The sequence below is a fragment of the Macaca mulatta genome, chromosome 3 (assembly GCF_049350105.2).
Source record: "Macaca mulatta isolate MMU2019108-1 chromosome 3, T2T-MMU8v2.0, whole genome shotgun sequence".
NCBI classification, from domain to species: Eukaryota; Metazoa; Chordata; class Mammalia; order Primates; family Cercopithecidae; genus Macaca; species Macaca mulatta.
The window spans coordinates 142142683-142168097 of record NC_133408.1 but is presented as its reverse complement, the minus strand read 5'-3'; the positions used below and the strand labels follow the sequence as shown (position 1 = coordinate 142168097).

The 25415-nt window shown below is 40.2% G+C and overlaps 1 protein-coding gene across 6 annotated transcripts in view; it reads right to left on the bottom strand.

Annotated features, from left to right (window-relative positions):
• Positions 1 to 25415, bottom strand: part of GSAP (gamma-secretase activating protein) — a 105091-nt gene that overhangs the window by 59043 nt on the left and 20633 nt on the right. For 5 of the 6 annotated variants that reach the window (XM_001083448.5, XM_028846141.2, XM_077997125.1 and 2 more), the window contains 7 exons: positions 17883 to 17971; positions 12343 to 12412; positions 11086 to 11135; positions 6431 to 6535; positions 5955 to 6014; positions 3836 to 3879; positions 2849 to 2934 (listed from right to left, as the gene is read on the bottom strand). In XM_001083448.5, coding sequence (XP_001083448.1) covers positions 2849 to 2934; positions 3836 to 3879; positions 5955 to 6014; positions 6431 to 6535; positions 11086 to 11135; positions 12343 to 12412; positions 17883 to 17971 — 504 coding nt within the window. Of the gene's footprint in view, positions 1 to 2848; positions 2935 to 3835; positions 3880 to 5954; positions 6015 to 6430; positions 6536 to 8207; positions 11136 to 12342; positions 12413 to 17882; positions 17972 to 25415 lie in introns of all 6 variants that reach the window. The other variant, XM_077997128.1, reaches the window with a different exon arrangement.

The window sequence follows — 25415 nt, the reverse complement described above, 5'->3', positions numbered from 1 at the left end:
AACCTGAGAACCATTCCTCTTCCGTGTAATTTATAGCAAATTATCTTAATTTCATCTCTAAAATGCATCCCAATCCCATCTAGTTCTTTTCACCTGTACTGCCCATCCTGCCCATCCTAGTTCATCCTTATTTCAAATGTAGGACTAGACTTAACTGCTTATCTTCCCACTTTTTCTCTTGCCTCCTCCAACCCATCCTCCATCTTTTGTCATTTTTTTTTTTTTTTTTTTTGACGGAGTCTCACTCTATTGCCCATGCTGGAGTGCAGTGGTATGACCTCAGCTTATTGCAACCTCTGCCTCTTGGGTTCAAGTGATTCTCCTGCCTCAGCCTCTGAGTAGCTGGGACTACAGGCATGAACCACCACACCCAGCTAATTTTTTGTATTTTTACTACAGATGGGGTTTCGCCATGTTGGCCAGGCTGCTCTCAAACTCCTGACCTCAGGTGATCCACCTGCCTTGGCCTCCCAAAGTGCTGGGATTACAGGCATAAGCCACCGTACCCGACCCAATCCATCCTCCATACAGCAGCCACAGTGATCTTTTGAAAATATGTATCTAATCATGTCATTGCCTGCACAGATGCTTTGGTGAAGGAGTATCAGTGAATCCTAAAACTGACAGGTGAAAGGCTGAGAATAGAATAGTCACATGGTGACAAAGTACCCTCCTACAAATTACTAATTCAGAGGTTAAAATGTGCCTTCATAAGGGAGACATACAGTGGTTACCACTTAACCAAATGACCAGACTTAGCATCACTAACAGTAGGACATCTTGACATTATAGGCCTCCTGATCTGATAAAAGCAAAGTTCACAACATCACCTATGAAGTATTCTCACTAAAAATGCTTAACTTATGTCTAACTGTGCCTTTACTCAGTTGTGCGGAGCTTCCAATTTACAGGAAATGTATAGAGGAAAAAGTTAAATGCCTATGTAAGTAAACAATTGGATAAATCCAGAATGTGGATCATTCCACAAGACAAATGGGCTGGACTCTTCAATATGTCAATGAAAAGAAAGGCAGGGAGTACGATGTAAGAATTGTTGTACATTAACAGACTATGAAGATTTAAACAGCCAAATGTAATGCATGAATCTTGATGGAATCCTGACTTTAAAAGTTATATACATACATATTTATTTATATATACACACATATATATGCACATGACATTTTTGAAGAAATTATGAAAATTTGAATAGAAAATAAAGTTTATTGACTAATGTGATAATTTATTTCAGTAATAAGGGAACAGAGATAATGTAGAAGTGTCCTTAATCAAAGGAGGTGTGTGCTAAATTATCTAGTGGTTAGGTGTTACGATGTCTGCAACCTCCTTTTGAATGGACTTGGTCAAAAAATAAAACGATACCTATATATAGTGAGAATGATAAAGCAAATACTATAAATATGATTGTATAAGTAAAAGGTACATGGATGTTCATTATATTTTTGAACTTTACAGTGAGCTTGTGCATTCTCAAAATAAATTGTATAGTAACAAAACATACCCTTCAATGACTTCTCATCATTCTTAGGATAAAGTCTAAAATCCTCCCATGATCCACAAGGTCCCATATGGCCTGGCCCCTGCCTACCTCTCCAGCTTTCTCTCTCTCACTCACTCTACTTCAGTGACATGGTCTTAGTTCATACATAACCTTCAAGTCTCCACTGAAATACCACCTCCTTGAGCTCTCTAGGACTGGTGTATGAAGGGATGAGTACAGCTGAGGGATACCTGAGGTGGACAGGAAAAGGGGGAATGGATTATGCAGGAATGAAGTGGTAAAGGGGGCAATTTTCAGGACTAAGAATGGAATGGGATGGAATAACTTGGAAGGAGGCAGAAACAAAGATGGACTGGCTGAACTAGAACATGGCTGAAGATACTAGTATCTTCTATTAAACCTCCATCATAAGTTTTCATGACTTTCTATAACACTCATTCATAATATGATTTTATTTAAATACTAAGTGTACACTTGTGTAATGTCTAAAATCTGCGCCAAATAGTAACCTTTACGCTAATAAAGATTAGGGCAGTTTTACTTATCATATCCCCAACACCTAGCAAACAGTAAGTGCTCAATAAATGTTGGCCTAATGGGTGAATATCCCACAATAATTTGACTTCAAAGGAATACAATTTTAGTCAAATGCTACTTAACTCAAGTAGTAAATGTCCATTAAAGTTGAGATATTAAAAATGGCTACTACATGTAGTTATCAGAGCTGATGATTTAGATGATTATTAAGGTTAATGAGCAGTTTTTCACCAGATTTATTGAATGTAATCATATTCATCTTCTCTCATCTTTAGGTATTCTTCTTTTCCCTCTGCTTTTTTTCTATCTATAAAAACTGGTATTAAGAAACAAAATATTTCACATTAATAACTTTATGTCAAGCTCTGATTGTTAACATCAGTAGGCTGCAGCATGGCTCTTAAAGCCAGGTACACAAGTTTAGAACCAAACACATCAGTAAGCCTGACCCAGAAAGCACAGCTATCGCTGTTTGCCATTTGTTAAAAGATGAAGCAGGTGAGAAAACGTAGATTGGTTAAATACAAATCCATCTTCTCTGTTAGAACCATACAAATAATAACTACTAGAAGAAAAATTCTGCTGTTAAGAATAACTGTGGCTTCCTCAATACAGACAGTGTATATTTAAAATTAATGAAGATGATTTGATATATGACAATCCATATGATCACCAACATAAAAATGTAGCTCTGTTCTATATTCAGACTCCATATAGCTAAAGGATGAGTAAATTTTGTCTAGAACTCAAGTACAGTTGAATAAACTGATAAATATAACTCTAGTTTACCTGTACGGTTGGTAAAAACACACAGAGTCAGGTGTTTGGATAATTTTTCTCGGTCTTGATGGTAATCACATCCAAAGTTGACAAGTCTAAGAACACAAAGAATGAGAAATTATTGTATGCATTTAAAAATACATCCCTTCATAAAGGATGTGAGTAACCACTAAATAATATACCCACAGAAATAGAAACACATTCCTGAGAAATTTAAGTAGATAACTTTTTTTTGGTTAATAAATTATGTAGTTTTTTCAAAATACACGGTATATAAATGGCATTAGCCTAATAATAAGGAAAAAATATTACTTTCATCTTACATTTTTATAACTTTTCTGATATAGAGTAATGCACACACTAGTTTCAAAGTAAGCAAAGCTAAATGTTCATACATGACGAAATAAAGCTAGTGAAATACTTAACAGTTCAGGATTATCATTACTCCAATTTAGAAAGATTTTCATGTCTTCTACATATTGATGGCCTTATGCTTATTTTTTCAGAAGCAGCTCATGTTTCCGCCACATGTAAAATAGAGTGGAAAAAGGAAAAAACCTTGTCTTTTGTGTAAAAAGGAAAACAGAAAAAAAAAAAACAATAAACTCAGCTGAGCTACAAGTGGATTGACCTGTGACATCCTCTTTGATGGCAATAAAAAGGGTTTCGATGTTTGATTCCCAATGTAGCTCTCTGACCCATCGAATCCTTCTATTTAATCACAGGGAGAAGGGTATATCCATATATCAAAATAAATGGAGATGCACTACAGAAATAAATGGCTAAGGAAATCAATACAATTGACTTTATATGTAAAATCCTGGGTTCATGTTTGATAAAGTTGTTTATATTTGCTATGGAGAATGGGAATACAAAAAAAGATGGACACAGTATATCAAACTCTCTTTTTATCTGCATAGCATAAAGTAGGAATAAATATAATCATTTTGCCCACAAGTATCTATAAAAATTAGTAACGACCTATGAATAACTTACTTAAATCCTGAGTTGCTTAATGATACGTCCAAGGGTACTTCAAACTGTCAAAAAAAATCAGAAGGAAATGAACCCACAATGAAAGTGATGACAGTTCTGAAAACCAGAGCAAGCCCAAGTAAACCAGAAAAATATTGTGCTTGCCTAATAATGAAATGTAACCATCATTATCTTCAGAGGTTGTACTCCAAATCCATTGCATAGAAAGTCCATTGAAAATACTCTGGAGTTTACATACAATCATGAGCTTGATGTTTATTTATTTCTTAAAGGGTTAATGCTTGACAAACTTTGTCTTAGATTTGAATATCAAAAACAGGTTGTACAATAGACCAATTGGAAGCAACCATCTTTTACAAGACATAGATGACTGAGTAAGAAAGGAAGGACTGGGTGTCTTTAAAAGGAGAGTAGATGAGCCAACAGAAGCGCAGGATGGGTAAGTGTAATTCTTGCAATGGCATAACAATGTGTATTAGACAGCAACACTAGTCCTACTCAAGAATAGGCCAGCACGGTGGCTCACACCTGTAATTCCAGAACCTTGGGAGGCCAAGGCAAGTGGATTGCTTGAGGTCAGGAGTTCAATACCAGCCTGGCCAACATAGTAAAATCCCATCCCTACTAAAATACAAAAATTAGCTGGTCATGGTGACAGGTGCCTGTAATCCCAGGTACTAGGGAGGCTGAGACAGGATAATTGATTGAATCCAGGAGGCAGAGGGTGCAGTGAGAAGAGATCATGCCACGGCACTCCAGTCAAGGCAACAGAGTGAGACTCTGTCTAAAAAAGAAAAAAACAAAAAAACAAAACAAAAAAAACAACACTGTATTGCCCATCACAAAGATATTAAAGACTCTTCACCACAATGCTAACTTTTTAAAAATCTTTTAAAAAATTCAAATTCTTAAATTCACATTTTCCTATTTTTAGAAGTTTTTTCTTTTTTTTCCATTGATGCAACAAATGCTAACGTTCCAAATAGCTTTTTCAGGGGTAATGCTAGATTTTGGTTAAACTATACCCTCTGATTGACTTGTCTCTTTATTCTCAAATCCACCATCCTCACAAGTCCTTTTGGGTCAAATAACTTGTAACCCCTTAAAGCTATCTCTTACAGACCCCAAAAATTATTAGGTTGGTGTAAAAGTAACTGCAGTTCTTGCCATTACTTTTAAATGATTAGAAACCGCAATTACTTTTGCGTCAACCTAATACCTTCTACTAATCCTCACTTACACGTGTTTCTTTGATATGAAGCATTCAGTTAGCGGACATTTCTGGTGTGTGTTCTTCTAGTGACCTAATGAACTGGATTTGTTATGGAGTGGAAGCCTGGAGATGGCAAGAACTAATTTTACTTGCTCATACAAGTGACTAACACAAACATCAGGAATGCTAAAGCGCTGCTCATAATAACAATTCTCTTTTTTTTTTTTTTTTTTTTTTTTTTGAGACGGAGTCTCGCTCTGTCGCCGGGGCTGGAGCGCAGTGGCCGGATCTCAGCTCACTGCAAGCTCCGCCTCCCGGGTTTACGCCATTCTCCTGCCTCAGCCTCCTGTGTAGCTGGGACTACAGGCGCCCGCCACCTCGCCCGGCTAGTTTTTTGTATTTTTTTAGTAGAGACGGGGTTTCACCGTGTTCGCCAGGATGGTCTCGATCTCCTGACCTCGTGATCCGCCCGTCTCGGCCTCCCAAAGTGCTGGGATTACAGGCTTGAGCCACCGCGCCCGGCCAACAATTCTCTTAAAAGAGGGTAATGTATCGGCGGTGGCTCACGCCTGTAATCCCAGCACTTTAGGAGGCCAAGGCAGGCGGATCACGAGGTCAGGAGATCCAGACAATCCTGGATATTACGGCGAAACCCCATCTCTACTAAAAATACAAAAAAATTAGCCAGGCAGGGTGGCGGGCGCCTGTAGTCCCAGCTACTCGGGAGGCTGAGGCGGAAGAATGGCGTGAACCCAGGAGGTGGAGCTTGCAGTGAGCCAAGATCATACCACTGCACTCCAGCCTGGGGGACAGAGCAAGACTCCATCTCAAAAAAAAAAAAAAAAAAAAAAAAAAAGAGTAATGTATCATAAACTTTCCTGTAGTGTGATCATTTTCTGGACTTACCATTAAGTTATAGCTCTCATCAGCATAAAACTGGATACATTTTAAGATACTCCTTGATTTCTAAAAGAGAAAACAGAATGGCATATTTATTTAAAAACTAGGAAAAAAAGAAAAGGAAGCAGTCAAGAAGCAAACAATTATGAAAATCTTTTCATCATTATGTTTAATAAAACTTCACTGACTATTTCACATCAATGAAAATGTAGTAATTAGTGAACTGCAGTAATAATGTCAAAATCAAATTGTTCTTATAAAAAAAAGTGCTGGGGCCAAGCACTATGGCTCATGCCTGTAATCCATGTTTTAGGAGCCTGAGGCGGGAGGATCACTTGAGCCCTGGAGTTCAAGGCTGCAGTGAGCTATGATCACACCACTGCACTCCAGCCTCAGCAAGAGAGCAAGACCCTGTCTCTAAAAAAATTAATATTTTTGTTAAAAAAAAAAAAAAAGGAGTGCCCATGCACTAGTTTTTTTACCTTCAGGTCAATGTAGTATAATCTCTGTTCTGACATATCCCACTGAGCCCAAACGAAATCCTCAGCTATTCTGTCTCTCGGGAGATGGCCAGAATTTTTAATCACCTAAAAATGAAAAAAAAAAAAAAAAGGTATGAATAACTTTTAAGGAGAACATATCTGGAATTCATAATTATTTTCCATGTCTATCTTTACGATACATGTAAATATTTCCACAGTTCACTGTTAGAAGCTCCCCACCCCTAGCACACACAGTCTTTCCAGAAATGTTTTAAGACATCATTTCATTGCCTCCTCTTCTTCCCACTTATAATATATGATTGTATTATTGCTCTTAGTTTAGCAGACAGGCTGAGGCTGTTGAAGACAACACCACACCTCCCACAAATCAATAGCTGCATTAATAGAAGATTCAGAACTTACTGTTCTGTACCTAACTCTCTCAAGTCAAGCCTCTGCAGACAAGAACCCTCCACTACCAAAGACAAAGGCTGTGATGCCAAGGAAAAACTCAGGCCTGGCAGTGGAAAGTAGTAGACAATGACCCCAGTTTGGCCATAAACCAACCATGCAGCTTTGGGCATGCCTCTCACCTTTATGTCTCCCATGATGAGTACGATGATATTGCCCATCTCTCAGCAATACCTAACTACTCATTCTTCAAGGCCTGACTTACACATTGTGTCCTACACAAAGCCTTCCCTCACATCCCCAAGATGTAATATAATCCTCACCTGTTTTCCCATGGTGCATTGGCATGCTTCTATGACAATTACATTTTAATTAATGCTATAAGCCTCCCGCAATGAGTACACACTCTTCTACAACACGTTTCTTTTCTTTTTTTTTTTTTAGAGGGAGTCTCGCACTGTCGCCCAGGCTGGAGTGCAGTGGCCTGATCTCAGCTCACTGCAAGCTCCGCCTCCCAGGTTTGCGCCATTCTCCTGCCTCAGCCTCCCGAGTAGCTGGGACTACAGGCGCCCGCCACCTCGCCCAGCTATTTTTTTGTATTTTTTAGTAGAGAAGGGGTTTCACTGTGTTAACCAGGATGGTCTCGACCTCCTGACCTCGTGATCTGCCCATCTCGGCCTCCCAAAGTGCTGGGATTACAGGCTTGAGCCACCGCGCCCGGCCTCTACAACACCTTTCTATTACCAATGCATTGATTGTTTCTAGCATGTAACAGTGCTCAAGGAATGTTTGTTCAGAAGGCGGAAAATGGGCCGGGCACAGTGGCTCACGTCTGTAATCCCAATACTTTGGGAGGCTGAGGTAGGTGGATCACCTGAGGTCAGGAGTTCGAGACCAGCTTGGTCAACATGGTGAAACCCCATCTCTACTAAAAAAATACAAATATTAGCCAGGCATGGGGGTGCACACCTGTAATCCCAGCTAACCGGGAGGCTGAGGCCAGAGAATCACTTGAACCCAAGAGATGGAGGTTACAGTGAGCCGAGATTATACCACTGCATTCCAGCCTGGGTGACAGAGCAAGACTCCATCTCAAAAAAAGAAAAAAATCCTTTTTTATGCCTTCATGGAATACTATGCAGCCATAAAAAAGGATGAGTTCATGTCCTTTGTAGGGACATGGATGCAGCTGGAAACCATCATTCTCAGCAAACTATCGCAAGAACAGAAAACCAAATGCCACATGTTCTCACTCATAGGTGGGAAATGAACAATGAGAACACTTGGACACAGGAAGGGGAACATCACACACCAGGGTCTGATGTGGGGTGGAGGGAGAGGGGAAGGATAGCATTAGGAGATATACCTAATGTAAATGACGAGTTAATGGGTGCAGCACACCAACATGGCACATGTATACATATGTAACAAACCTGCACGTTGTGCACATGTACCCTAGAACATGAAGTATAATATTAAAAAAAAAAACAAAACAAAAACACAAAAGGCAGAAAATGAAATAAGGTGTACAAGAGTAAATTGCCAAAGATATTATAAGTATAAAATATTTGTTTACTAAGTAACAAAGTCAGAACTATGGAACTTTAAAATCAGGAGATTCTAGAAACCATCCAATTCAATCCCTTAACAGGTAAGAAAACTGAGGCTCTCAGCACTTAGATTAGGCCGCATAGTTAGTTCAGCAAGGTCTGGAATCTATGTCCTGGAATCCTCCCAGTGCCCTTTCAGTGCATCAGCTGACCTCAAAATAATTTAACAGAAGCAGTTAAGAATTAACTTTCCTCAAAATGCTTATTAAGCAAAAGTAACCTACATTGAGATAGATGAGTAAAGAATAAAGACAGGTTGGGGTAGAAGAAATGAAGAAAAAAGAAACACCAGACTGGTCCATGTTCATGCCTAAACCCTCCCTAATCCTCACAGGGATTTCTCCACCCATGGTAACTTGGAACTTGAGGGGAACCATGTGGCATAAAGAGTTGTAAACCACTATTTCCTGCTTACCCTGTCCATTACATTTAGACAAGAGGAAAGTGATGCCAGAGAAAAGATCCAAGAGGACCTGTCTGTCTCTAAACTTTGGGCAATCATTTTTCTGAAATTTGTTGAGCTGGAGTAGATTTGAGAACCGTTCCAGGTAAAGGTATGTACTAACAAGAACATGAATGTCAGATTGTGGCATACCCAGGTTCAAATCTCAATGTTGTTTCTCTCTAGAGTCACCTCATCTCTGTGAGTCTTGGCTGCTGTCTTCTCTGTAAAAACAGAGATAAGCCTAATACCATCTCTATCATGTAGGGATGTTGCGAAGAATATGTGGAATTGCATATTCTTTGCAACATCCCTGCATGATAGAGATGGTCTTATACTTACGCTGTATGAAGCTGTCATCTAAGCCTTTAAAAATGAGGGCAGAAGTACTTCTTGGAAGAACACATGTGAATTAAGGAATGCTAAAGCTGTACCATCCTGAATAGCAGAATCTTTTCTGGGCTGCTGACAGGTGTCCCCTCCATCACTCTTTCCAGTATGTGTCTGTCCGCCTCTCTCTCTCTGCTCTCAAGCCCTCTTCTAACCAGTCAGTCCCCTGTCTATGCTCATTCCCAGTTCCTGACCCCAACTTGCTTATTTATTTCTCTTCTAAATTCTCATCACTGGCTTTGGGATTCGGCCTTGATCTTTCCTCCTGGGCTTGACCCTCTTCTGACCCCTGGCCCTGTCTGTCCTTGTGCTCCCATCCACTTAGCCCCTGCAGGACAATGGTAGCCCAGAGCTTCAGTGACACACTTTCTCCTGGCAATTTTCCAGCCAGGCTTCTTGATTCAAGGCTTTCAATAGCTGATACACAATTTGTAAGTGCCATTTTCTGTTTCAATTTGTTCATTTAACTTTAAAATCTTCAGAGAAACATTAAAATTTTCAGAGACAATTTTGATGCAGACTAAATATTGAAGAAAATCATTTTTAATATCAGTAACATATTAAGATCCTATATAAATTATCAAGAAAAAGCCCAGTAGAAAAATAGATAAGGATACAACTAAACAATTTTCAAAAAAGCAAATCAAATAGCCAGTACGCTGAGGAAAAGATGGTGAAATGCATCAATATTAAGGGAGATACAGACTGAGATATCAACCTAAACTCATCAAATTGGAAATTTTTTAAAAGGTAAGTATACCTTTTCGTGATATGAATTGAGGGAAAACGTACTCTTAAATTTTGCTTCAAACATTGTCAATTGTTAGAATTTTTTTGGAAAGCAACCTGGAAAAATCTGTTGGAATTTATTAAATGGATGTACCCATCAAACACTCCATCCCTGAGGATTTAGCTCAAATAAACATATGTACCAATACATAAGGCTATAGGAAAAAAAAGTTTAAGATGATTTATAACTCAAAAGCAAAAACAAAAAACTGGCAATTTAGTGAATGTCTATCCATAGCAGAGACCATTATCTGCTTCTAAAGAGAATGAATTGGAGCTATTCTAGTTTACTTGCAGGTAATTCCACAAAGCTGAATGAGTAAGAAATGGATAATAAACCCCTGGGTGGGTCAGAGGTGGGGGTAGGAGATTAGTATTAGTATGGAGAAAAGTATGATACATACCATGTTGTGAACAAAAGAGATTAAAAAAAAAAAGGTACATGTGGAAAACAAGCAAAAAAATTACACTCTATGAAACCCATATATGGTATGATATACAGTATGATTGTATATATGGTATAAATATGTGGTATGATCCCATGATATGCATATATGTACATACAAAAACTAGAGTAAATAACCAATTAGTTACATCTCTATTTTAGTAACCCATAGGGATACTCCTGATCTTTTTACCTGCTAAGCAAAAGCAAACACAAAAGCAGCAGGTAAATTTATGTATTATGATTCTACTTTGGTAAAAACAATTAAATCCCCACATACAACCTTACACAGGTTTGCACGAGCAAGGTAAAAGCTGTGGAAAGATACACAGGCTGTTATCAGCTTCTTCAGGATACTGAGATTGAGGGTTGAGATAGAGAAAAATGGGATAATTAACTTCATATATATTTGTATCATTTCATACATTAGAACAGCAAGTCTATACTTCAAAAGTTATCAAATAAAGAAAACATCATATATCAATAACATTAATTTTCTTTAGCAGTCTAGTAATGTAGTTCTTTGTGGATCAAAAACTATGAGGCGAAAAGAATTTCAAATCTTTACCACTCTATTTCCATCTTCTTGGGCAACATGGATACGTAATTGCTCAATATCTTTAAAAGAAAAACAGAGAAAGATAATTTAACATTAAGGAAACATATGAGTACTATTTTTGCCTAACACTTGTAAAAACATTGTTATAAAAGCAATGCAGATTAAACAACTGGTCATAAAAACAACATTATCACAAACTGTAATCTCACAATAGAGGTTCAAAAACTTTTTAAAACCCATTTTTCTCCATCCTCCCTTTACAGTTAATTTCAAGTCCTGCATTTATTCTGCTCCTCAATATCAACAATACATGAAGCATTTAGCCCACCTGCTTCCCTGGGTTCCCTCAGCAAGTACTTGGCTCCCCTATACCATCAGTGTTGTCTAGGGCTAACAAGGGCTTACTTAGCAGAGTTTATCTCCAATTCCCAAATACCAAACAGTTGTTTTTATGAACATACCAGATAAAAAACTCATTATACGAGACATTTTGGGGAAGCATTTTAATAGAGGTCAATTTCACTTGAACAAAACCCTGAACACTAAAGACAGTCTGTGTAGATGGTCCCTTTCTATTGGTAACAATTTGAATTCAGCCATATTTACCTTCTGCTGGTCCTAGTTACAAAACTGAACACGAGCTTAGACACTGAACAAAGCCTTACCCCTCAAGCCTGTCCTTCCAACTATAAACTAGCAGTTTCATCTTGTAATGCGAAAGACAGCTTACAAGCTCCACTAGTAAATTTTGTCCTTCCTCTCCCTCTCCTAACTTGAAATCATCATGGAAGGACATAACCTTTTATGTCCTAAACTTATTTGCCTCTACCTGAATTTGTCTAAGTTAGTAGGTCTTCTCAAGTTCTGACATGGGATTCTTCTAGCTACCATAAACTTCCCCTCTCTCCATCCAAGCATCTCCATATTATAGTTATCCACTGTGACAGACACCCAAAAGACAGATGAACTAAAAATGACAAAAATGACCTGTTCTACAAACATTCTACCATGGGACAAAATTTCAAATCCATGTATGCAAGAGCCCATCATTCCCAGGATGAGAAAGCTGAACAGAGCCAAAGGGAACAACACTTGGGGGCCAAAGGAAAAGCCCTTCCCAAGGAATTTCAGGTCTCATATGGACATCAAAGTTCAGTGGACCCTCGGCAATGGCAGGTGGATATCTAGAAGATTCAATCATGTCCCACACTAGGAGACGATATGTCATTCATGAAATTCCTATATTCCACCTAAAGATACACTTACATTTCTCTTCTGAAATCAGTAACAGATGGTTCTCTGGAAGAGGATGACTTTCAACATGTGGGTAGAGAAACTGTAAAAAAGAAATTAATCATAATTGTAAGCAACTATCTTGCTTGAACAAGTATTTCCAAGGTTGTGCTTGATGACTGTACTATTAAAGACCATTGAAGAAACTGGGAATCACAGAAGAATTTAGGGAAATCACCTGCACACACACATTGCAGGTCAAAGCAAGCAAGAAAACAGAACACTGTCAGGACCTCAGCTTTCGAGAGGGGAATTGATCTCAAATACAACACTATCTTCACTTATTTAAACAGTAAGGCTTCTGGCTGGGCACAGTGGCTCACACCTGTATCCCCAGCACTTTAGAAAGCCAAGACAGGCAGATCACTTGACCTCAGGAGTTCAAGACCAGCCTGGGCAACATGGCAAGACCCCATCTCTACAAAAAATACAAAAGATTAGCCAAGTGTGGTGGCATGTGCCTGTAGTCCCAGCCACTCAGGAGATTGAGGTGTGAGGATCACTTGAACCCAGGAGGTGGAAGTTGGAGTGAGCCAAGATCATGCCACTATACTCTAGCCTGGGTGATAAGAGAGCAAGACTCTGCTAAAAATAAAGTAAAATAAACAGTAAATGTTAAAGTTGAAGCTATTTCTAGGGATGGTGCTTCCTATCTGGAATATCTGATTCTGAAACCAATCAGAAATAATGCAAACAACATTTATACAGAATGTTCTATTTCACACACACACACACACACATACACACACACACACACACACATCAACATAGTCTTTGTGCAACTAAACCTAGTATATAATTTGAGAGCCAAGTAAACATATTCCCCACGACAACTTCCAAAGTCCCACATCCGAGAGACAAAGCACAACATAACCAGAACTTGTCAAGAAAGAACAGTGAGTCATGGTGTCACACGAGTTGAGGATTTACAAGCCTGAAAGCACAGAACGACTGTCAACAGGAAGAAAAGGCTTAAGTACACCCCATTCCTCTTCCTCTGTGCTCTCCCATATGAGCCCACCACTATGTGTCTGTTTGCAGGACAAAGCAGGCTGCCAGCAACACAAGTCCTGACCCCGTCAGCTGTGATAATGAGGAAAAACTGGTCACAGGATGACTCAAAAGGGCAACTGTAAACCAGTCGTTTTATTTTGCGGCATGAAAGACCCGTGAATTTTGTTCTTTTCCTCACCCAAAACTTGAAAATAATATAAAAGGGCATAACTTTTATGTCCCAATCTCTCAGTCATTAGTCAGACTAAACTTAGGACAATTTTTTGTTATTTCCTAGTGCCCTAACTTTGCATAATATCAGATTAAAAATAGTACTAGTCAATTTTTGGAACATTTATAGTTGAGTTCCCTTTTGGAAATGAAAAGCAAAACATATGCTTCAGAGCAATAAAGTCAAATTTATAAAATAGCAATGCAAAATTCAGCTACAAAAATAATACAGAACTAACTGTCTCATAATTTGGAAAATGTCTCACATCAAACAAGATACTTTGTATACCGGAGTTGAGGAAAAGCAGAGATGAATGACACCACATACAGGATAGGAGAACAAATGTTCAGTGCCTCAAAATATGGAGATATCTGCTCCTACAGAAGATGGTATTGCCTCCAGCTCTACAGAGGTGGCCAGGGCATGCCTGCTTAGGAACGTGACATGGACTGAGGTGCTGAAGAGGTGTAACTGCCAACCTCTAAACCTCTGCCTGGGTTTCCTGTGACAATCAGGGAGAATGTTATTTTTAAAGTCTCATTTAGGTAGGTGGTGTTTTTCTTTCTATTATAAGGTGTTCCTAGAGTAAGGCCTGGAAACCAAAAGCAGACAGGCTTCAGACACAGCTCTACAAAAGCACTCAAGGTGATAACATACAATTCGGGGAGGGCACAGAAGCATGGAATTTAATCAGTGTTAGTTTTCAATATTTAAGAAAGCAACCTGAGAGCACTGCTTTATTTTTTGAAAAAAGCCAAGAACGTAAAACAATTTCTGGGCTATGTCCTAACAATTGGAAGGTCTGGATCTATCTATAAACATGCCTTTTAAATATTACTTGAAAAAGCAAGACAGTGAGTTATTATATTGAATCACATAATATACACACTACAGAACAAATGAAAATCCAGTGTTTGGTAAATGGATGCTTGTGGCTTAGGATGAAAATCCTAGTGACAGGATCTTACAACCAAGAGTATGGATGAGTTACTTCGGGAATCAGCAGATTATATTTACTTAGGAAAATTTACCTTCACAAATAAGGAGCTAGACTTAGAATGAATATTGGTCTTTGGAGGTCTGTAGTCTAGGTGTGTAGAGGGTGTGGAATTACCCACTGGAACTATCTTGAAGACACACCTCGTGCTGAAAGGGAACACTCAAAGGGTCCCGGATTGGGATCCAAGCCCACCTGCCACTGTCCTCCTCTGTGTAGGTGGTCAAGACTACGCATGCAGAGTTAGGGAAATGTGCTACTGGAAATCACCATGGATGTTTTTATAAGAAAAAGGAAATTGATCCCAGGGCAAGACCAACTCAATGGACAGTAGATGTCATTTCTCTAGAGGCAGGAGGGAGAAGGTGGGGATTTGCCACTGGGGTTTGGAGGAGCTTCTCTCTCCAAAGGCATAGACACAGGGGCAGGAGGCAGGGCTAGGGACTGAGATGGGTCCACAGAATGAGTACAAGTTTTACTTTATTTGGGTGGGGACCTTTCCTTTGGCCCTACAGATGCTGTCCCGTTCCACGTACTTTTAACTTTTTTGTTTTGGTTTTTTTTTTTTTTTTGAGATGGAGTTTTGCTCTGTTGCCCAGGCTGGAGTGCAATGGCACACAATCTTGGCTCACTGCAACCTCCGCCTCCCAGGTTCAAGCAATTCTCCCACCTCAGCCTTCTGAGTAGATGGGATTACAGTAGTGCACCACAATGCCTGGCTAATTTTTATATTTTTAGTAGAGATGGGGTTTCGCCATGTTGGCCAGGCTGGTCTCAAACTCCTGAGCTCCGGCAATCCGCCCTCCTTAGCCTCCCAAAGTGCTAGGATCACAGGCATGAGCCGCCGCACCCAGCCACTTTTTTTTTTTAAACTGAGTTCACATAACATAAAATTTACCATTTTAACCACTTTAGTATATACAATTTCTGGTAGTTTTTAATATATTTGCAATGTATACAACCACTTGCTTTTAAAAACTTTTCCCCTTTCTATGTTCCAATTCCCTTTAGTTACCCCAATCCTTCAGTCATGTCTCCACCATCTATATGGCCCTAAGAAGATGCTGAGGAAGCCAAAGAACAGACCAGAAAAGGGAAGTGTGCTCTGTCCCCCAGCCGCCCCACACTGACAGTGTAGACAGAGTAGCTTCCTGAGGGTAGGGGAATGCAGCTTGGGAGCTTCAGGCTAGGCCATGTCTGGAATTGAGGAGTGACCCACAGTGCTGTCAGGAGTGGCTGGGAAATGTGCAGCTGAAAGGACTGGCTGACAGGGGAGGACCCTGGGCAGACAGAGACAACCCTCTCCCCTAACCCACTGGAATAGGGAGGCCCATAGGCTGGAGGCTGGTAGTAGCTTGGGGGACAGAAAGGCAGACACTTTGAGTGGTGCAGATTGACTCCAGCTAGACCAAAAGAAATGATATTTTGACCCTGTAACAAAACGTGAAATTAGGCGAAAGGAAATTATGCTGTAGCACCGCATGAACACATACAGTTGATTCAAATTATTTGTAGTAGTTATGTTCTGTAACATCACCACAAATGCTGTATACTGAATACTGAACCATTGTTTCTACGGAAAATACAAAGGGAATTGATCACAATTCTGAAAGACACAGTCCCAAATGCCATATTCTAAATATTGAAATCCCAAAAGATCAAAATCCCAAAAATATAATTCTGGAAGATAATAATTTTAAAAATTATTTAAAAGATGTACTGATGGCCAGGTGCGGTGGCTCACGCCTGTAATCCCAGCACTTTCGGAGGCCGAGACGGGCGGATCACGAGGTCAGGAGATTGAGATCATCCTGGCTAACACTGCAAAACCCCGTCTCTACTAAAAATACAAAAATTAGCCAGGCACGGTGGCAGGCACCTGTAGCCCCAGCTACACGGGAGGCTGAGACAGGAGAATGGCGTGAACCTGGGAGGTGGAGCTTGCAGTGAGTGGAGATCGTGCCACTGCACTCCAGCCTGGGAGACAGAGCGAGACTCCATCTCAAAAAAAAAAAAAAAAAAAAAAAAGATGTACTGACTTTTTTAAAAGAAGAATTATCTGAGAAGCAAAACACAAAAGAACACTTCATAGTCCACTGTATACAATAAAATAGGCAATAATAACATACACAGTTTTGAAGGTATAGACACTCGTGTATCCTAACTATCCTGTGATCATGACTTTTGGGACTTTAGACATCAGGGATTTTCACCTTTCAGGATTTCAACATTTAGGATTATGTTGTTCAGGATTGTCTTTTGGGATTATGATCCAAACCCAAACAAGGATAAATTCTTGGAAGCCTCTAGTCACAATATGTTTGTCAATAGATCAGTATATAACTTTGTTTTGTGTGTTTCTATTTAAAGACACTCCTTAACCTCATGGCCAACAGCACAGTAACTCATGCCTGAATGAAGCTTATCTGAAACACATATTTTCTCCCTAAGGCATCTGACAGTCTTCTTGCACTTAGGAACACTAGACAGTGCCTCAGCACTATGCCTGGAAGCCGTTTAAACAGTGAAATCGCCAGGAAAAAGCACAAAAGATGGAACTAGGCCATGAAAACAACCGTCATTTTAGTATGAGAGCTAAAACAAAAAAGGCAGGGCATCGCCATGTTCAACCTCAATTGCGAATGTGCATGTTGGGTGACAAATTCTTTCACCATTCAGCATATATCTGCAAATAACTGGCCAAGTACTATGAGTGTTTAATTTAGGCATTCCAAATAAATTTTAGGAATAGTAGAATTTGCAAATATGGAATCTCCAAATAATGAGGACTGACTATATCTATGCCATCTACACTATACATGCAGTTTCTGCATCAACCCATGAAGTTGATAAATTCAGGGATTAAGCCATTTAATCATAGATATTTAATCTGTCAACCATGTAAATACATTACATAGACCATTTTAAAGCTTCCCTTAAATGTGTTTAATAATTTATAATATTTGATATTTTACCATGAGAAAATATTAATTATATTTAATATTTGATATTTTATGAGAAAATATTCAATATTTGATATTTTATCATGAGAAAATATTACATTACTATGAAACAAATGATAGTATGACAGAGTTGGTGGAGCTAGCTTCGAGTTCTTAATTTCCATGCTTGCAAAGAAAGAGCGGATACTTCCAGCCGCAGTAGTCTACAAGACTGTTCTGAGGAGTAAATATGATAATGATAGAGTGAAAGTACTTTGTAAACCCCAATTCTTCCAGGCTGCATACCTTTTGATTAATGAGGTAAGTGATGAATAGCATGCTTACTTACCTGAACCCAAATATAGCTATCCACAGCTTTCAGAACCTTCACATTGTTAACAGGGTGGATTTCAACCAACAAAGTCAAGCACTTTGATCCTACAGAGAAAAGAAGGGTTTTAGTAACAAAGATTATCACACATTATTTTTTCCAAAGCAAGAAGGAAGAGCAATTTCTGATAAATCCTACTACGGTGACTATAAACTATTAAACCATTCTATCATCCTAAAGTCCTGTGAGGAGAATGAAACTGTACACCTGTTCCTAGTTTTACTCTCTAGGATGTGTGGTAGCTCCAGGACCCCAAAAGAGCAATCAGCCCAGCAAAGGACCTGCCTTCCACATCCTCAGGAGCCCTGAAGAAGCTGCTTTTTATTATGAAAACCACAAGATACTCAAGAAATGCAAATGTGAAAAGGGAAGTCTTTGAACAGCCCTGGAAACAACAGTAGATACAAGGGAGACAAATTTCAGGTTATAATAATTTTGCATTTACAGAAAAGCATCACAATTAAAACACAAGCGGCCTCTGAAATCAAAGATCACTGTATATTACTTTGCACTCTCACCAGCAACGTGTAAAAGGGCCTAACAAACAGGTTTCTAATGGATATCATTTTTCCCAATTATCACAATTCTATGATTTGCAAAAGCAGACATATCTGAACTTTCCAAAAATATAAATATGTTAACTATTGTATTAACTATTCTACCGGGGGAAAATAAAAGGTAATTTTCTTAAAGTTTGACTTTAAAGTTTGACACTTCTACAAATCCAAGAGGGACACAGAAAAGATCTCAAGGGAGAAATCAATATACACGGAGTGAAGAAGTTGTTTGCGCTCATTCCATGCCATTTTTAGCATAGCTCCACAAGCCCTCTAGGCTTTTAAGTCTAAATAAACACAGTGTGATTCTGTGTCACTCCAATTCGGCAGCACAATGGCAAATATTGTTTGTGTAGGAAAATAAAATGATTTCTGATACATGAACATGTTAAGGCCGACAGTATCTATCAGTAGGACATAGGCTGGGTTTCCCTCGGGGACAGTGGTACAGCACTGATAATGACCCACTTATTTCTTCACTGTCACATCTAGCAAATGCCATAAAAGACAGCAATCAGGAGGAAGTCCATGGACACGGGCTTCCCCACATGGAGTTACCAAAGATATCTAAATTTAGGTCAAGGTTCTCCCTCCCCCAAGATTAAACTGTAGAAAAGAAGGACTGGCCTTATATTTGAGCTTTTATTGAGATTCTCATATGATCCAGTGTCTCTCAGTGACTTCACTGTGAAAAATAACATACAATTTGGGGAGGGCACAGAAGCGTGGAATTTAATCAGTGTTAGTTTTCAATATTTAAGAAAGCAACCTGAGAGCACTGCTTTATTTTTTGAAAAAAACCAAGAATGTAAAACAATTTCTGCGCTATGTCCTAACAATTGGAAGGTCTGGATCTATCTATAAACATGCCTTTTAAATATTACTTGAAAAAGCAAGACAGTGAGTTATTACATTGAATCACATAATATACACACTACAGAACAAATGAAAATCCAGTGTTTGGTAAATGGATGCTTGTGGCTTAGGATGAAAATCCTAGTGACAGATCTTACAACCAAAGGTATGGATGAGTTACTTTGGGAATCTGCTTCATGACTCAAAAAATGGCTCCAGGAATAAGAAAGACATTGGTGTCAAAGATATTTGTGAAGAAAAATAGAATAGAAATGCTCTGTTGAGCGGTGAGTATGAGGGGGGGGAAAATGAATTTCTCTTATTGTTATTTTAAATGTATATGACTAAATTAGCATATTAAATAGTACAAGCTGACATTTTTTGACCTAAAAGTGTGTGTGTGTGTATGTGTATGTATGTATGTGTATATATAAATATATATATATATAATTTTTTTTTAAATGAGATTGAGTCTCACTCTGTCACCCAGGCTGGAGTGCAGTGGCATGATCTCGGCTCACTGCAACCTTCGCCTCCTGGGTTCAAGCAATCCTCCTGCCTCAGCCTCCTGAGTAGCTAGGATTATAGGCATCCGCCACCACACTTGGCTAATTTTTTTGTATTTTTAGTAGAGATGTGGTTTCACCATGTTGGCCAGGCTGGTCTCGAACTCCTGACCTCGTGATCCGTCTGCCTCAGCCTCCCAAAGTGCTGAGATTACAGTTGTAAGCCACCGCACCAGGCCAAAACTTTATGTATTTTAACTGGGCGGGGGGAGGGGGAACCTTTTGGGGGAGAAAGAGGAAATTTTCTCATTAGAAAAATAATCACAGCCGGGCATAGTGGCTCACACCTGAAATCCCAGCAATTTGGGAGGCTGAGGCAGGCAGATCATGAGGTTAGAATATTGAGACCATCCTGGCTAACACAGTGAAACGCCATCTCTACTAAAAATACCAAAAAAAAAAAAAAATTAGCTGGGCATGGTGGCACACGCCTGTAGTCCCAGCTACTCGGGAGGCTAAGGCAGGAGAATCTCTTGAAACCAGGAGGCGGAAGTTGCAGTAAGCCAAGGTTGCGCCACTTCACTCCAGCCTGGTGACAGAGCGAGACTCCATCTAAACAAACAAAAAAATTAGCTGGGCGTGGTGGCACGCATCTGTAGCTACTCGGGAGGCTGAGGCAGGAGAATCACTTGAACCCAGGAAGCGCAGGTTGCAGTGAGCTGAGATTGCGCCACTGCACTCCAGCCTGGGCAACAGACAAGGCTCCATCTCAAAAAAAAGAAAAGAAAAAAAAGAAAAAGAATCACCATATATTTGGTCTTTTTTTTTTTTTAAGCAGGAATTTGTACCCAAATGAGATAGCCAGCTATCAGCTAGATTTTCTTATCTTTAAAATGGGAAGATCTTTCAAGGCAAAAAAAATCTTTCTACACTAATTTTTCCCTTCTGGAGTACAACCTAGACATTTGACTAATATTACTAGCCTAATAAGAGTAAACCTTTGTAGATAGGTTTGCAACATACCTTGTGCTCTCGATAACATACCATGTGCTTTCACAGTGAGAAAGGAAGCATTGTGAATTAAGATTCTAGAGACATCAGTTCTAGTTTCAGTTCTGCATTATCCTGGTATTTACTTCACAGCAAATCACCAAGCTTTCCTAGGCCTCAATGCCTCATTATTAAACATAATAAAACATGTGGGGCAAGGTGCTCATACCTGTAATTCCAACACTTTTGGAGGCCAAGGCAGGAGGATCACTTGAGGCCAGGAGTTTGAGACCCACCTGGGCAACATAGTGAAACCCCATCTCTACAAAAAAATGAAAAAAATATTAAGAACTAGCTGGGCATGGTGGTGTGTGCCTGTAGCCCCAGCTACTCAGAATGTTGAGGTAGAAAGATCACTTGGGCCAGGGAGTTCGAGGCTGCAGTGAGCCATAAGAGTGTCAGTGCACCCCAGCCTGGGCAACAGGGCAAGACCCTGTCTCAAAAATAATAATCAGAATAAAATGAAAGACCAAAGAACCAGATTACTTCTACAATCCCTTTCAGCCATAAAATCCCATTATTCTATGAGGTGCTAAATTAAGAATTTTGATGGCCGGGAGAGGTGGCTCACACCTGTAATCCCAGCACTTTGGGAGGCCGAGGCAGGTGGATCACCTGAGGTCAGGAGTTCAAGACTAGCCTGGCCAACACAGGGAAACCCTGTCTCTACTAAAAATACAAAAATTAGCCAGGCATGGTGGTGGATGCCTGTGGTGCCGGCTACTCAGGAGGCTGAGGCAGGAGAATTGCTTGAACCTGGGAGGCAGAGGTTGCAGCGAGCCTAGATCGCACCATTGCACTCCAGCCTGGGCAATAGAGCAAGACTCCATCTCAGAAAAAAAAAAAAAAAAAGAATTTTGAGAATCAAGATATCAGTGGAGACTGGACACAGTGGCTCACACCTGTAATCCTAACATGTTGGGTGGCTGAAGTGGGCAGATTGCCTGAGCTCAGGAGTTCAAGACCAGCCTGTCCATCCCCTCTCTGCTGAAAACACAAAAAATTAGCCAGGCATGGTGGTGCACACTTGTAATCCCAGCTATTCAGGAGACTGAGGCGGGAGTATCATTTGAACACAGGAGGCGGAGGTTGCAGTGAGCCGAGATCATGACACTGCACTCCAGCCTGGGTGACAGAGCAAGGCACTGTCTCAAAAAAAAAAAAAAAAAAAAAAAAGATTATCAGTGGAGACTGGGAGACCATCACTGAAGGGGAAGACAGGACCAGGCAATGTCTGGATACCACAAGGAGAGACAACAGGATCAGGCAGAGGGATAGACATGACATGAGGAGAACGGAGGTGAGCCAAAGACCGTGGTGTGATCCAGGCACACGCTGTGAAATGGTGACAAAGATGGAAGAGTTCAGTATGGCCTGGTTCTGAAGGAGCTCTGGTTATTCAAGCTCTTGAACCAAATCACAGCTTCACAGAGCATCTGTGACACTTGACTGTCTATGATGGTGAGAGGGAGCTCTGGAAAATCTCAGTAGCAATGGGGCCCCTGACCCATGTGGTCACCCCAATTGCTGCCCAGTGAGGATCTGCTGTGACTTGTAGCAAATGCAACTCCACAGGGGAGGATGAAGGGGACAGCCAGAACCTGGTTTGCTATGGAAGACTATTTTCTCAGTAAAATATTAACTCTGCCATCTCTACAGCCAAGAAAAGGAGCACTACTGATTTAAAAAAAGAAAAAAAAACTGCACTGTAAAGTATGTGGATCAAAGAAGCCTGTTTACATAAAAGATGGTGCAATTTGTCTCATCTACTGTGGAAAAATCTCATTTTAAGCAACAGTGTTAAACCCCACCTGAGACAAACCACATCTTATAATCTAATGGCTTGTAAGGCCATTTGATGGACAGACAAAATAACCTTTCCAAATATTCATTCAAATAAAATATTCTAATAAATCCTATAGTGCTTTCTGATTACATCATCTGAAATCTTTACTGAACAAAATGAAATCTTCCCATGATGAGCAATATCTATCATATACTGATGACTCCTAAATGTGTCTCTCCAGCCCCGACCTCTTACCTGGCCTTCTGACTCATCTCCAAACTCCACCTCACAGCTCCACTGGGATGCCTATTAGGCATGTCAAACCGAGCACGTCCAAATGAAACTCTTCTTTCCTGCCCCTCCCATGCATACATACACACCCACATGCCCTTCTACCTGTTCTAGCCAAAAAACCTTACAGTGAGTCACCCTTGACTTGTCTCTTTTTCTCATATTCCCATCAAATCCGGCAGCATGCATATGTGTGTGTGTGTGCGTGTATACATATATATACATACATATATATATATATAGATATATATATATATATTTTTTTTGAGATGGAGTCTTACTCCATCACCCAGGCTGGAGTACAGTGGTGTGATCTCTGCTCACTGCAACCTTTATTTCCTGGGATCAAGCAATTATCCTGCCTCAGCTTCCCTAGTAGCTGGGATTACAGGTATGTGCCACCACACCTGGCTAATTTTTGTATTTTTAGTAGAGACAGGGTTTCACCATGTTGGCCAGGCTGGTCTCAAACTCCTGACCTCAGGTGATCCACCTGCCTCAGCCTCCCAAAGTGCTAGGATTACAGGCGTGAGCCACTGTGCCTGGCCAAGCAGCCAATCTTGAAAAGTTGAGAATACATCCAAACACAGTCACTTAGCCCTTGCTCCATTTCACCAGTCCAAGCCATTAGATTATAATAGTTCTCCCCTTGCCCTGCTGCAGTCCATCTTCCACACAGCAGCTACAGCAATCCTTTTATGAAGCAAGTTAGATCACGCCCCTGCTCAATATGCATATCGCTTCCCATTTTACTATGAATGAGGGCCACAATCTTTACAATGGCCTCCTTGGGTCTATGTGATCTGTCTGCACCTCACCTCCTTTTTCCTTTGCCCTCAGTTCCTATCACTCTGCCCCTTGTTCACTCCACTTGTCTCACTGACCTCCTCACTATCCTTGAACAGTGAGTCTACTAAGTATAGTCTGTGATGACTGTTTAATCTTCCAGAAATGTGCTTTCCCCATAGCCTCATGCTTGTTCCCTCCCCACCTTCAGGTCTCTGTTTAAACACTCCCCTAATGGCCTTTCCTAGTATCCTTCCCCAAATAAATTAATTGCACTCAAATCTCTGCTTCAGACACAGTGTATGGGGAAATTCACACTCAGATAAGAACTTATCTCAGGCAGCAATATAACTCTAGGATCACTCTAGCCAGAGTTGGCATAAGGGACTGGGAAGAATGAAACAGGGAAGAAAAGTATACCAGTAAATGGGGCATTATCAAATTAGTGACCACCTTGGATTTTAAGCTGCTTAGAGTGCACCTCACAATTACCCACTTTGGAGACAGAAAGGAAGATCATTTATCTTTCAGCTCCTTGCCACCATTGGTCATGGATTATTCTCCTGGGCATCATGCCCAACCATACTTCCAAGCTGTACATGTGTAGGCAGTAAATAGATTTTCCCAAGCGCCCTGGGCAGAAAGCAAGACACAGGTAGGGCAGCTGAGGCGAGGCACTGTCAGACTACACCTAGGCAGAGCTGGCCAACATGGTAAAGTTTTGAGGTATCCAATACAACAACTAATAATGTTCATTGCACTGTTTTTAAAGATGCAAGCAGATAATCTCACTATAAGTGCATCAAATTTACAAGACTGAGCAAGCATCCCTGAATAGACTTTAATGTTGTAATCAAGTAAAGTTTAAAATTGGCCTGAAAGTAAATTTTATATTCTACATAATCATAAATGACCACTGTTCTGTGTGACAGTCAGGCATATATGGTGCACAATAGATAGATGTAAAAATATAGTTACTACTCAGTTTCCCAACATAATAAAGAATTTTTAAGGCCAAAAAAATAAGGCTCAAGAAGAACTGGGAGGCACAGAAGACAACCCAAGGTTCTATACAGAGACCCACCCTCACCACCTCCAGGAACACAGCAGCTAGGCCTCTCCTCTTCTTGGAGAAAGGGGTCTATTAGCCCAAAGGTCAGGGCCATATCCTGGGGTTCTGCCCATACCCTTGTTTTAAGGGTCAGCACACCAATGTGCCAGATCATATTTTACTTAACCCATTCCAGTTCCGTCTCCTCTGAAGCAAGCCCTGTGCTTAATTCTAAAAGGAGCAGAGAGTGCTGACAGTACTGGGAAAAGGAGGACATGGCACTGAAGAAGGAAGGGGTTGTTGTTCTCAGTATATCATGGCAAGAGGAGGGTAAGGATGAGCAATACAAATTATGAGATTTCAGGTGAGCCTCCCGCCCACCAAATAAAACAATTTTACTGAGGCCCCCAAGAAGTCCCACCCAGACTCAGCTCTGGGGAAATGTGTGTCATAAGAAGCCCAGGAGTGCCTCACAAGCCTCATGTGGAAAGTAAGTACAAAGGGTTTTTCCATCACATGCAATGACAGGAAAATCCATCTGAGTGGTAACTATGCTAACAAAAGAAGTAATTTAAGAAGGAATTTAAGCGTCAAATAAACAGAACAGAT